Genomic DNA, 14,186 nt, shown 5'->3' with positions numbered 1-14,186 from the left:
TTATGACTTTAATGCCCAAAGTTATTGAACCTTCACCATCTTCAAGGTGCCAGAGACCCTCCACCCTAGTTCTTAGTCTACCTCTTTCTTACATTAACTACTGGTATTATTTATTAATCTTTTTAATCACTTGTAGATAATAGCAGTAGACCATGTTGGAAAAAAGAAATAGTCTAAAATGAGCCAAACAATATCATTTCATCAGGATGAGCATTTTGAGATGCCTGGCTCCCCCTTTGGCTTCAGCCCAGCAGGAGAGGACATGGCTGCCATCTCCTGATACCGTTACTGAAGAACAATTTTGAAGGGCTCAAAACAGCCCAGAACCTGCCCAGTGCCCACCCTCCCTGACTCTCCTGCTCAACAAAACACACTGGCCTAATGCTCTACCCACTTAGACCTCTCCACCCTCCACTATAGGCTGGATACCCCTCTCCTTCCCCCACATCCCCTGGCCCATGTGATGCCTGAGGATTTGACTGTGCCTGTAGGCCCAGGTTCAGTGAATGAGTCAACACCGGCATCCTGGGTTCCAGGCCCTAATTCGCTTCAGCAGCCAGAGCATCTCTTCCCTTGCTAAGAGCAGGAGACTCACGTCTTTGCAGTGCTGTTCCCTCAGCAGGTCTCGGAGGGTGCGATTGGTCTCCTCGAACGTGCTCAACTTCTGAAGGAGAAGCTCCTTCTGCCTCGTCAGCGTGTTGATGTCCGTGCAGGTCATTTGTTTCTCCTGGAGAATAGCAACAGAAAGTCTTACACAAAGTTGAGGGGGACAGGAGGAATGGTAGGTGCCACAGAGCCCCAGCAAAAAGAGCCGTGCCAAGTACAGCACCTCAGCTGAGCCAGGGCAGCCTCCCTGAAGGACAGCCTAGGAGGAATGGGGGAGCGCTGGGCCTCTGAGAGCAGCAAGTGTGAGAAAGGAGCGAGCGTGATCCTGGCACGATTTCTGGACAGAGGAACAGGGTTCCCACCTGGCAGCACCGGTGGTTCATGTTTGCAGGGATCAGACGCATGCCTCAGTTTACTGTGATCCCAGGAAACCCATGTTGAGGCCAGAAGTCACCCTCGAGGGTCAGGCCACAGAGTGAGAGGAAGGAATGGGGCCCAGTGATGAACACAACCCCCTCACCCCAAGCCTGTGGATGTCATAAAGTCTGCCTGATGACTTCGTAGGGACCCCACCCCCAGGAGGCAGCTGCCCACCCCTCCCCCCAGGGCCCTACCCACCGTCTTCAGCTTCCCGATGGTATCTTTCAAAGCCAAAACTTGCTTGGCAGCCGCTGCGCCATCCATCTCCGCCTCCACCAGCTTGGACATGAGGCATTCTTTCTCCTGCTGGAGGTGTTTCTTCTGAAGCCTGTGGCCATAATGATGGGACATGGTGAGCCCTGGGCTAGAGCCAGGCCCAGAGCTGAAGCCAGGCCAGGCCCAGAGCTCTGGGCATGCCTCACAATGGCCCAGGTGACTCATCACCTGGGCAGGGCTCAGGGAGGTTGTGGGGGAGGGAGTGGCAGAGAGCTGGGGCATCAGGGGACACTCGGCTGCCAGGCATCTATCCTGTTTCCTCAGGCCCCGTTCTCTTCCGCCTCCACAGTGGGCCCCACTATGTGCTCCTGATTCCCAGCTGTAAAAACCCTTTCCTGGCACCCTGAGTGTCCCCTGAAGTGACTTCCCAGAGTAGCCGCCTTGAGTAGTCCCAGAATAGCTGCCAACGTCTGGGGAACCCATTCTTTTTCTTTTTTTTCTTTTTTTTTTTTTGGGGGGGGGCCACACCCGGTGACGCTCAGGGGTTACTCCTGGCTATGCGCTCAGAAGTCGCTCCTGGCTTGGGGGACCATATGGGACGCCGGGGGATCGAACCGAGGTCCGTCCTAGGCTAGCGCAGGCAAGGCAGGCACCTTACCTCTAGCGCCACCGCCCAGCCCCTCCTTGCCCATTCCAAACCCAGCTCGACCCTCTCTGACCTCAGCCTCCACACGCGATATCCTGTTACTGTCCACTCCTCCCCCAGAGTCCTAACTTCTCACTACCCCAACACCTGGGTCAGGACTGTCTTACATGGTAAAGTCCTTCTCTTCCTTGATGCGCTCGATGTTGTGCCTGAGTACTGTGTTCTCATGCTCAGTTTCGGCCAGCTCGTGGGCCACCTCCTCCAGCTCCTCCTTCCGTTCCTCCAGGAACCGCTTGGCCATCTGGCGCTCCCCCTTCTGCATCTTGACCTGTGTGGGATATTCAGGTGGCACCACTGAGCAGGGGTTTGCCGAAGGGAATGGCGGAGAGGTGGACGGCCACTTGGCAAGGCCTCAAGTCCAGGCCAGCAAAAGCCCCCCTCAACCCCCGACATTCCCTCCCACTAGGGAGCACTATGTTGGGCACTCAGGTCCTTGTGGACCTTACCAAGATTTGGGGGAAACAGCAGCCCTTCTCATCTCTCCTCATGCCTGAGGATACCGAGGACAGGGCCTGAGTCAGTTGCGGGCTGGGCACGGAGCCAGGATACAAACCGTGGTTCCGATGGCACACGGCAGGAAGGAAGGCGTCACAGGACCCCTGCGCCGCAGAGAGAGGGGGGCCTGTTGCCAGGCAGCCCACTCCAGCTGCTCCAGAAGGGCCTGTGGGCCCAGCACAGGGAAGGTGAAAACAGGCCTGTGAGCACATGTGCGGCTCCAGGCCTGAACTTTGAGCCGTGCCAGCTGCCTGGCTGTGGCCTTGAACTTCTAGGTCACTTCTAACTCAAGTGCTACACAGCCCACCCAAAGACGTGGGCCAGAAATGGGTGGGCAGGGGCACAGTGGGGGAAATCTGCCTTCACCCTCACTCATTGCTCCAGTCTTCAAATGTGTATGCGTTAGAAATCCCAGATTCCCCATGTTCTCATCCCCAAAATGGGGCCAACACTACTTCCGATATCACTAATGATGATTTTATGGGTAAAATAAAAATATCAAACCTAAGCCTTCCACCAGAGTGCCAGGCAAGGGGAAGGCTCAGGTGGCCTAAGTGCCCCACAGTGTGGGCATCCCTAAGCCACCTACTGAGAAGGGCAGGAGGCTGGCAGAGACCAGCAAGAAGCATTAGCAGGTGTCGACTGGGGCAACCTCACGCCTCTCAGGCATCAGCTGACACAGCTACCCCCCCACCTCCCTCACCTCAGACTTGAGACAACCAACCGCATTCATTAGACTGTCAATCTTCTTATCATAATGGTTCATTTTACAGTGACCCGAGTCGTCATCCTCGGTGGAAAGGTCACTGAGGCGCATCACGGAGACCAGCTTTTCTGAAGACGGCGGCGTGATCTCCAGGCAGTGAGGTGGATTCTGACGCAGGGAAGGAGACATAAGTTAGTTCCAAAGGCCAAGCGGAGCCCCCCAGTCCAGCACTCCTGACTGTGCGTGTCCTGGAGACACAAAGCTCTTAACACTGCTGAAGGGGCCACCGTGGAACCCCCGCCAACATGATCACCACGCCCCACTTCTGCAAGGGGACACTGCTCCCCCTGGCTGAAATGAGGTTCCTGAAGACAACAGAAATCGTGTGTGAAAGGGACCAGAGAGAGCAGAGTGGTAAGGCAGTATGCCTTACATGCGGCCGACCCGAGACAGACCCGGGTTCAATTCCTGGCATCCCATATGGTCCCTGCAGCCTGCCAGGATCGATTTCTGAACGAAGAGCCATGAGTAACCCCTGGCCAAAAACCAAAAAAAAGGGGAAAGAAATCGTGTGTGACAGCATCCTCTGGCAACATCTGGAGTAATTCCCAGGGGCAAGAAAGAGATCGTTTCTGTAGCAGTTTTCAGTGACAAGGAAGGCATTTACCCATGGCCATCCCAGACTCTCCAAGGCACAGATTTTAGGCTTAAGAAACTCCAATCTTGATCAAAAAGAAATGAAGTCTTATATAACCATGTGAACTATTAACAATATCTACCTGAAAGTCCCATTATGTTATAATATGGTTACTTCAATTAAAACAAAAAAAAAAACATGAGAGGTGATTCAATTCTTGGTATACGGTTTCCCCCCACATGGACCCCAAACTACTCTCCCCTCCAAAAAAACATTAGGGCCAGAGCAATAGTATAGCCGGTATGGCACTTCCCTTGTATGCAGAAAATCTGGATTTGATACCCCCAACATCCTATGGTCCCCTGAGTACCACTAGAAGTAATTGCTGAGCAGCAAGCCAGAGTAAGCCCTGAGCACCAGTAGGTGTGGCCCCAAAAATGAGAAAGATAGACCTTTGGGACAGAGAAAACAGAATACAGTGGGTAAGGCACTTGCCTTGTATGCAGCTCACCTGGATTCAATCCTCAGCACCCTAAATGGTTCCCAGAGGGTCAAAGACATAGGAGAGCAGGTAGGGTGTTTACCTTATACACAGCCAACCCAGTTTCAATCCCTAGCATCCCATATGGCAGTGGTTCTCAAATAGTGGGGCATGCCCCCCAGGGGGGGGGGGCAGCAAGGCTCCGTAAAGGGGGGCATATTTTGACTTCAGCAAACACTGTCATAACAAGCTAAGCCCTGTGTTTATGTCTCTATGTCTCTGGAGCTGAGAGTTGCTGTGTCCTGCTTCAAACCCCGCTTTGAAAAGCTATGCATTTAAAAAAAAAAAAAAAAAAAAAAAAAAAGGGCCCGGAGAGATAGCACAGCGGCGTTGGCCTTGCAAACAGCCAATCCGGGACCAAAGGTGGTTGGTTCGAATCCCGGTGTCCCATATGGTCCCCCGTGCCTGCCAGGAGCTATTTCTGAGCAGACAGCCAGGTGTAACCCCTGAGCACTGCCAGGTGTGGCTCAAAAACCAAAAAAAAAAAAAAGGGCCCGGAGAGATAGCACAGCCTTGCAATCAGCCAATCCAGGATTGGTTCGAATCCCGGTGTCCCATATGGTTCCCCGTGCCTGCCAGGAGCTATTTCTGAGCAGACAGCTAGGAATAACCCCTGAGCACCACTGGGTGTGGCCCAAAAACCAAAAAAAAAAAAAAAAAAAAAAAGAAAAAAGAAAGAAAGAAAAGCTATGCATTGCAAAACGTGCTCATTGTAGTCATTAATCCAAACCTTTGATTAAAAAATCAGCTCAAGGGCCCGGAGAGATAGCATGGAGGTAAGGTGTTTGCCTTTCATGCAGGAGGTCATCAGTTAGAATCCCGGTGTCCCATATGGTCCCCCGTGCCTGCCAGGAGCAATTTCTGAGCATGGAGCCAGGAATAACCCCTGAGTGCTGCCGGGTGTGACCCAAAAAAAAAAAAAAAAATCAGCTCAAATTACTTGATATATTTTTGTTTTGCATATTAAAGTTTTTTAAAATAAAGATACTATTTACAGTTGCGTGGGGGGCGCAAAAAAGTTTTCTTCTTCCAAGGGGAGCATGACAGAAAATAATTGAGAAGCGAGGCTGGAGAGATAGCATGAAGGTAAGGCATTTTGCCTTGCATGCAGAAAGTCGGTGGTTCAAATCCCAGCATCCCATATGGTCCCTGAGCCTGCCAGGAGCGATTTCTGAGCGTAGAACCAGGAGTGACCCCTGAATGCTGCCGGGTGTGACCCAATAACAACAACAAAAAAAAAAAAAAAAACAAAAAAGAAAAATACCTGAAATGCACATTGAACAATTTAGTCACTGAATTAGATGTCTGAAATATATATATTTAATTCATCAAATAAAAAATTATATATATATATATATATATATATATTTGTTTTGTTTTGTTTTTTTGGGCCACACCCGGTGATGCTCAGGGGTTACTCCTGGCTATGCGCTCAGAAGTCACTCCTGGCTTGGGGGACCATATGGGACGCCGGGGGATTGAACCGCGGTCTGTCCAAGGATAGCACAGGCAAGGCAGGCACCTTACCTCTAGCGCCACCGCCCGGCCCCTTTTTTTTTTTGGGGGGGGGGCCACACCCGGTAACGCTCAGGGGTTACTCCTGGCTATGAGCTCAGAAGTTGCTCCTGGCTTGGGGGACCATATGGGACGCCGGGGATCGAACCGCGGTCCGTTCAAGGCTAGCGCAGGTAAGGCAGGCACCTTACCTCTTGCGCCACCGCCCGGCCCCTATATTTTTTTTAAATATATTTTTAATGTCAGGAAGATGGCTCAAAGGGTTATAGTGGGTGTTTTGCATGTGTGAGGACCAGGCTCAGTCCCTGGCACCTCATGTTGCCTTAGCACTCCAGGAGTTACCCCTCCAAGCACCACTATATGTGGCTCAAACTCTCCCTCAAATACTTGCCCAAGATAAGCTTATGTAAAGTAACCTGATACTTAATTTTTTTTTTTTTTGGTTTTGGGTCACACCCTGCAGCACTCAGGGGTTACTCCTGGCTCTACGCTCAGAAATTGCTCCTGGCAGGCTCAGGAGACCATATGGGATGCCGGGATTCAAACCACTGTCCTTCTGCATGAAAGGCAAATGCTTTACCTCCATGCTATTTCTCCAGGCCCCTATACTTTTTTGTTTGTTTGTTTGTTTGGTTGGTTGGTTTTTGGACCACACACCCTGTGGTTGGTGCTCAAGGGTTACTCCTGGCTCTGCTCAGAAATCGCTCCTGGCAGGCTCGGGGGACCATATGGAATGCCTGGGATTGAACCAGGGTCTGTCCTAAGTAGCACCAGTGCAAAAATGCCCTACTGTTGAGCTATCACTCCAGCCCAATACTGAATTAAAAAAAAAAAAAAAAAAAAAAAAAAACTATAATATTGGAGGGGAAGGGGAAAAAAAAATAAAACTATATAAACTTATTTTCTGGAGGTTCCAAAAAGCTATTCTAAGGTGGGGTCCATTTTTTGAGACTGAATTTGAATTTGACTCTTTTTCTTTTGGGGGGGAAGGGAACACACCTGGCAGTGCTCAGGAGTTATTCCTGGCTATGAGCTCAGAAATTGCTCCTGGCTTGGGGGACCATATGGGACGCCAGGGGATAGAACCTCGGTCCGTCTTAGGCTAGCTCAGGCAAGGCATAGATAGATGCCTTACCACTTGCACCACTGCTCAGGCCCTGAACTCTCTTTTTCTACATTTATTTTGCTCCTCTGATTTTGTTTTTGGGTCACACCTGGCAGCACTCAGAGGTTCCTCCTGACTCTACTCTCAGAAATCACTCCTGGCAGGCTCGGGGGACCATATGGGATACTGGGATTAAAAAAAAAAAAAAAAAAAAAAAACAACAGGGGCCGGGAAGGTGGCACTAGAGGTAAGGTGTCTGCCTTGCAAGTGCTAGCATAGGACGGACAGTGGTTCGATCCCCCGGCGTCCCATATGGTCCCCCCCAAGCCAGGGGCGATTTCTGAGCACATAGCCAGGAGTAACCCCTGAGCGTCAAACGGGTGTGGCCCAAAAACAAAACAAAACAAAACAACAACAAAAAAAAACAACTGTCCTGCATGCAAGGCGAATGCCCTACCTCCATGCTCTCTCTCTGGCCCCTGCTCCTCTGATTATAGGTTGCCAATCTCTGAGCCAATTTCTAGGGAAAGTGATGCTCTCGGGAAGAAAAAGGAGTAGATAGTCAGATTGGTTAGCAACATGGCAAACAATAGAACAAAGGTGAAACTGAAAAACTCCATGGTGCTGGAGAGACAGAACAAAGCTCTAGGTGCTTCCCTGCACCACCCCTACTGGCAGTTAAGTCCCAAAACCAGAGTTAAGAATAGTCCTAAAGTCACTGGGTTTGGAAAAAAATAAAAAAGACAAAAACAAACCAAAACAATATACTCCAGGGGCGGAAAGATTAGTTCTACACTCAGAAATCACTCCTGGCAGATTTGAGGGACCATATGGGATGCCGGGATTCGAACCACCGTCCTTCTGCAAGAAAGTCTGGCCCAAGACCCAGGTTTAATTCCCAGCATCCCATATGGTTCCCCTGAGCCTGCCAGGAGTGATGTCTGAGTGCAGAGCCAGGAATAACCTGAGTGCTGCTGGGTATGGCCCAAAAACAACAACAAAAACAAACAAAAAACCCCAATATACTCCAGGCCAGGTGTGTGTGTGTGTGTGTGGGGGGGGTACTTGGGATGCTTAAGATGTGAGTTCCAGGGTCAGAGAGATAGCATGGAGGTAAGGAGTTTGCCTTGCATGCAGAAGGATGGTGGTTCGAATCCCGGCATCCCATATGGTCCTTCGAACCTGCCAGGAGCATTTCTGAGCGTAAAGCCAGGAGTAACTCCTGAGCACAGGCCGGGTATGACCCAAAAAACAAAAACAAACAAAAAGATGTGAGTTCCTCAGAACTGCAAAAGCAAAATTATACATAAAGCCCACTGTGTCCTTGTGTCCTCTCTTCCAGAATATGATTTTATTCATAAATTATATGAATTTATAAGGGAAAACCTAAAGATGTGCAATATATAACTTAAAAGCCAAGATGAGGGCCCGGAGAGATAGCACAGCGGTATTTGCCTTGCAAGCAGCCGATCCAGGACCAAAGGTGGTTGGTTCGAATCCCGGTGTCCCATATGGTCCTCCGTGCCTGCCAGGAGCTATTTCTGAGCAGACAGCCAGGAGTAACCCCTGAGCACCGCTGGGTGTGGCCCAAAATCCAAAAAAAAAAAAAAAAAAGCCAAGATGAGAGCTAAGTGTAGGACAGATAGTATTGGAAAGTCACCGTGATATTTACGGATATCATATTTAAGACAAATATACAACAAAATATTGCCTTAAAAATACAAAAAAACGGGGCCGGGCGGTGGCACTAGAGGTTAGGTGCCTGCCTTGCCTGCGCTAGCCTTGGACGGACCACGGTTCGATCCCCCGGCGTCCCATATGGTCCCCCAAGCCAGGAGCAACTTCTGAGCGCATAGCCAGGAGTAACCCCTGAGCGTTGCCGGGTGTGGCCCAAAAAACCAAAAAAAAACCAAAAAAACAAAAAAAACAAAAACCTCTGGCACTTGCCAGACTGCTCAGGACCCTCTAGGATTCCCTAAGCCCGCCAGGAATAATACCTGACTGCAGAGCCAGAAGTAAGCCCTAAGCACTAACAAATGTGGGCCTGATTAGAGCTATGTTCCCTGGTGGGAGGGATAAGCCCAGGTGGGAGGGATACGGGAGCTGCCTTCACTGCCCAGGCCAGAATCTTCTCCGCAGGACACGAAGAATCTGAGAACCCTGAGTAGGCAGGTGGCTGGACAGTCCAAGCCAGAGCTGCCCCAGCACAACCACTCACTTTTATTTTGTGGTTTGTTTTTAGTGCTATGGGGAAACAGGGTTAGAACCTGTCGGCTGCATGCAAGGTAAACACTCTACCACTGTACTTTCATTCTGATCCCAATGACTGTTTTTTAACTTTTTTTTGTTTTGCTTTTGGACTCCACCTGAGGATCCCCAGGTGTTACATTATTGCTGGCAGTGCTTAGGAGACCATATGGGATGCCAGGAATTTAATTTCACTGTATTATCTGTCCAGCTCCCAAATTTAGTTTCCCTTCTTTACTTTTAGTTTGGGAATTTTGTTATTGTTTGCTTTGGTTTGTTTTGGTTCTGAAGCTACAGCAGGTGGTGCTCAAAAGTAAGTCAGGGCTTACTCCTGGCTCTGTGCTCAGGGATCCTTCTTATGAGATACCAAGGATCAAGCCTAGGTCGACCAAGTACAAAGCAAGCGCCCTCTACAAGCCTTACTATCACCCCCGGTCACCTTTACTCTCTTTCTAAATGTTTCATTTATTTATTTAATTTGTTGCTGCCTAATTTATTTTCATGAGTCATAAAAAATTTGCTAAATGTTGAAAACCGCCCTGCGGGTGAATCACTCTTCACTGGTGTGGAAGAGCTTGTTAGGGGTATGCAGAGGGAAAGATGTCGAAGCAAAACAAATGTCTCTCGGATATATTCTGGTATTTTTCAGGAAAAGAACAGCTAGCCATCGCTGGATGGGCAGGATAGAGAGCCAGCCCCATGACTAAGCTCCAGAAAGTAGTGTCTGTACTGGGGCATTAGTATGGATCTGACTGTGTTAGAGGGAAATGAGCAGTTAAGGCTGCAGGTTCCATTGGCAAAGTACATCAACAATTCCTGGTTTTCTCCTAAGTGTTCCTGCAGTAGACGCTCAGTTTGTCTCCATTCTAAGATCACTGTACAGATCTTTGCTCTTTTGGGGAAGTGGGAAGAGATTTGAAAAAGATGTTCAGGGGCCGGAGAGAGAGCATGGAGGCAGGATGTTTGCCTTGCATGCAGAAGGACGGTAGTTCGAATCCCGGCAGCCCATATGGTCCCCCAGCCTACCAGGAGTGATTTCTGAACGTAGAGCTAGAAGTAACCCCTGAACACTGGCAGGTGTGACCCAAAAAATAACCCCCCCCCAAAAAAAAAAAGATATTCAAAAGCTTTAATACTTGTGGTTGTAGGGCCAGAGCAATAGCATAGCAGAGAGGATGTCTGCTTTACTCAATCCCTGGCATCCCATATGATCCCTAAGCAGAAGTGATTCCTGAGTGCAGAACCAGGAGTAACCCGAGCATCACCAGGTGTGGGATACAAAAACAACAACAATAACAACAAAAATGGGACTAAAAAGATAACACAGTGGTAGAGAACTTAACTTGTCTTTCATGAAGTAGATGCAGGTTTGATCTCTGGCACTCATTAGGGTTCCTCAAACCAGCCAGGAAGGAACAAAGCCAGGAAAAAGCCCTGAGCACAGCCAGGTGTGGCACAAAAAAGAAAAATGTAGGGGCTGGAGAGATAGCATAGCGGTAGGGCATTTGCCTTGCACACAGCCAACCCCGGATGGACCTGAGTTTGATTCCTGGCATCCGTATGTTCCCCCCAGCCTGCCAGGAGCGATTTCTGAGTGCAAAGCCAGGAAGAATCCCTAAGCACTGCCAGGTATGACCCCTTCCCAAAAAAGAAAAATGTAAAAACTACAGGGGCAACTAAAAACTATAGAGGCAAGTAAAAACTACAGAGAGAATACATGGAACAGAAGGAAAGGTATTTGCCTTACATGCAGTCAATTCTAGTTCAATTGTTGACACTGCCTATGGTTTCCTGAGTATGTCAAATATAATTCCTAAGCAGAGCCCCTGTGTATCCTGGGTATGACCCCCAAACAAAAAGAGCATAAACAAACAAAAAATCTGTCAAATACTAATGTGGAGGTTGTGCTGCAACTCAGAGGCAGAACAATGGCCTTGCACGTATGTATGAGGCCCTGGTTCAATCTCTGGCACCACACACACACTAAAAAGAAATGCTATAGAGGCTGGAGTGATAGCACAGTAGTAGGGTGTTTGCCTTGCACGCAGCTGATCCAGGACAGACCTTGGTTAATTTCTGGTGTCCCATATGGTCCCCCAAGCCAGGGGCTATTAAAAAAAAAAAAAGGAATGCTAAATACAAAGTTAGATACAAAATACAAATACAAAGCTAAATACAAAGTTAAATGCTAAATACAAAATCTAAATATGTAAAAAGATTACTACATAGGGGAGCAGAGAAATAGCAGTGAAGGCACATGCCTTGCATGTAAGCCAACCCCAGTTTGAACCCAAGTATCACATGTTCACCTGGGCATCACCTGGTCTAACCCTGGAAACCCCTACGTACTGCTGGGTGAGTCCAGGGAATATCCAGTACTGCTTCCTCAGACCTGAGCACTAACTAGCAGATCCAGCTGACCAAGAATTGCTAGGAGGGGCTCCCAGACCCCCCTGTATACCCCTTGGGAGATTATCCCACCCTCTACTCTCAAAAAGAGACTATTGTACAAGGGCCCATGGAGATGGCTAACAGGGCTGGAGCTCATGCTTTGCGTGAGGGAGACTCGCATTCAATCACTAGTGCCAGCTGTCCCCTCAGCACTGCAGGAAGTTCTTGAGACACACCATTGGATGTGGCCCAAAATCAAAAAGTAAAAAATAATTATGGAGGGGCCGGGCGGTGGCGCTGGAGGTAAGGTGCCTGCCTTGCCTGCGCTAGCCTAGGATGGACCACGGTTCGATCCCCCGGCATCCCATATGGTCCCCCAAGAAGCCAGGAGCAACTTCTGAGTGCATAGCCAGGAGTAACCCCTGAGCGTCACAGGGTGTGGCCCAAAAAAAAAAAAAAAAAAAAAAAATTATGGAAAAGTAAAATTGGTCCCAATGGTACAGAAGTTAAAAGAATGTGACTTTTTTCATTAGAAAAACTCATTATGGTGCATACCTAAACTAATTAGACTATTCTGGAGGAGTCTAGAAATAGTTTGTTTTTTATAACTCATCTGAGATTTGCATTTTCTAGTTTTTCTTTTTTTTTTTGATTTTTGGGCCACACCCGGCGGTGCTCAGGGGATACTCCTGGCTATCTGCTCAGAAATAGATCCTGGCAGGCACGGGGGACCATATAGGACACCGGGATTCGAACCAACCACCTTTGGTCCTGGATCGGCTGCTTGCAAGGCAAGCGCCGCTGTGCTATCTCTCCCGGCCCCATTTTCTAGTTTTTCAATGAACATGACACCATGATTAGTTTAGGTAATAATCCATAGATTCTTCTCATTTCAAACAACAAGGACAATGCATGCTGATAGAAAAGTAATTTTGGGCCAGTGCGATATCACAGCAGATAGAGCATTTGCCTTACATGTGGCCAACCCAAATTCAATCCTCATCATCCCATATGGTTCCGATTCCGCCAAAATCAAAAGTAAACAAAGAAAAATCTCATTTGGGGACTGGATATTCAAGCAGGTGAAGTGTTTGCCTTATAGGCAACTGACTTGAATTTATTTTATTTTATTTTATTTATTTATTTATTTATTTATTTATTTATTTATTTATTTACTTTTGGTTTTTGGGCCACACCCGGTGACGCTCAGGGGTTACTCCTGGCTATGCGCTCAGAAGTCACTCCTGGCTTGGGGGACCATATGGGACGCCGGGGGATCGAACCGCGGTCTGTCCAAGGCTAGCGCAGGTAAGGCAGGCACCTTACCTCTAGCGCCACCGCCCGGCCCCAACTGACCTGAATTTAATCCCCAGCACCCTATATGGTCCTAATCCCAAGCAATAATAAACCTTAAGGCTGGAGCGATAGCATAGCAGTAGAGCTTTTTGCCTTGCATGCGGCCAACCCTGGATGGACTCCGGTTCGATTCCCGGCATGCCATAGTGTCTGAAGAGCCTGCCATGAGTGACTTCTGAGTGTAGAGCCAAGAGTAACCCCTGAGCACTGCCGGGTGTGACCCAAAAAACCAGAAAAATTTTTTTCTTCAGGCCCTGGAAGTGGCTCAGTGGCAGTGCACACAGCACACATGCATGAGGCCTTAGATCTGACCCCTAGCACCACAAAAATTTAAAAATAAAAAGCAAAAGACAAATTAGTAATAGGAAAGATTATCAAACGTATGATTAAAATCATTGATCTTCAAAACCTCTGTATAGGGGGTCGGAGAGATAGCATTATGTCCTATCATTATAGGACATTTGCTTTGCACGCGGCCAATCCAGGACAGACAGTGGTTCGATTCTTGGCATCCCATATGGTCCCCTGAGCCTGCTAGGGGTAATTTCTGAGCACAGAGCCAGGAGTAACCTCTGAGCACTGCCAGGTGTGACCCAAAAACCAAAAGAAATTTACAAAAGAAACCCTTTGTATATAAAATTGATAGGAGCGGCAGCCATACTGTTTTTCTGGAGAACCGTGGCTAAACACAGGTAATTTTGGTTACAAAAATGGAACATGGAGCCAGAACAATAATACAGCAGAGAGGGTATTTGCTTTGCCCACAGCTGAACTGGGTTCAATCCACATTTCCCCACATGATCCTGAGGCCCGCCAGGTGAAATTCCTGAGTGCAGAGCCAGAAGTAACCTGAGCACAGCTGGATGTGTCTAAAACAAAAACAAAACGGGGGGAGGGGGGGGGCGGCGGGGCGGGAAGGTGGCGCTAGAGATAAGGTGTCTGCCTTGTAAGCGCTAGCCAAGGAACAGACGGTTCGATCCCCCGGCGTCCCATATGGTCCCCCCTAGCAAGGGGCGATTTCTGAGCACATAGCCAGGAGTAACCCCTGAGCGTCAAATGGGTGTGGCCCCCCCCCAAAAAAAAACCGGAGCAATAGCATAGCAGTAGGGAGTTTATCTTGCATGCAGCCAACCCAGGACAGAAACCAGTTCAATTCCCAGCATCCCATATGGTTCCCTGATTCTGCCAGAAGTGATTTCTGAGTGCAGAGCCAGGAGTAACCAGGTGTGCCCCCCAAAAAAATCT

General features: G+C 48.7%; 1 protein-coding gene across 6 annotated transcripts in view; it reads right to left on the bottom strand.

Annotated features, from left to right (window-relative positions):
• ODF2 (outer dense fiber of sperm tails 2) overlaps nucleotides 1-14,186 on the bottom strand; it is a 43,780-nt gene that overhangs the window by 20,129 nt on the left and 9,465 nt on the right. For 3 of the 6 annotated variants that reach the window (XM_049774008.1, XM_049774009.1, XM_049774010.1), the window contains 4 exons: nucleotides 3,147-3,317; nucleotides 2,056-2,216; nucleotides 1,225-1,354; nucleotides 596-727 (listed from right to left, as the gene is read on the bottom strand). In XM_049774008.1, coding sequence (XP_049629965.1) covers nucleotides 596-727; nucleotides 1,225-1,354; nucleotides 2,056-2,216; nucleotides 3,147-3,317 — 594 coding nt within the window. The remainder of the gene's footprint in view (nucleotides 1-595; nucleotides 728-1,224; nucleotides 1,355-2,055; nucleotides 2,217-3,146; nucleotides 3,318-14,186) is intronic. The other 3 variants (XM_049774006.1, XM_049774004.1, XM_049774007.1) reach the window with 1 other exon arrangement.

The sequence above is a fragment of the Suncus etruscus genome, chromosome 5 (genome assembly GCF_024139225.1).
Source record: "Suncus etruscus isolate mSunEtr1 chromosome 5, mSunEtr1.pri.cur, whole genome shotgun sequence".
Classification (NCBI taxonomy): domain Eukaryota; kingdom Metazoa; phylum Chordata; class Mammalia; order Eulipotyphla; family Soricidae; genus Suncus; species Suncus etruscus.
The sequence above is the reverse complement of the archived record's forward strand: the minus strand, read 5'-3'. Positions and strand labels throughout refer to the sequence as shown.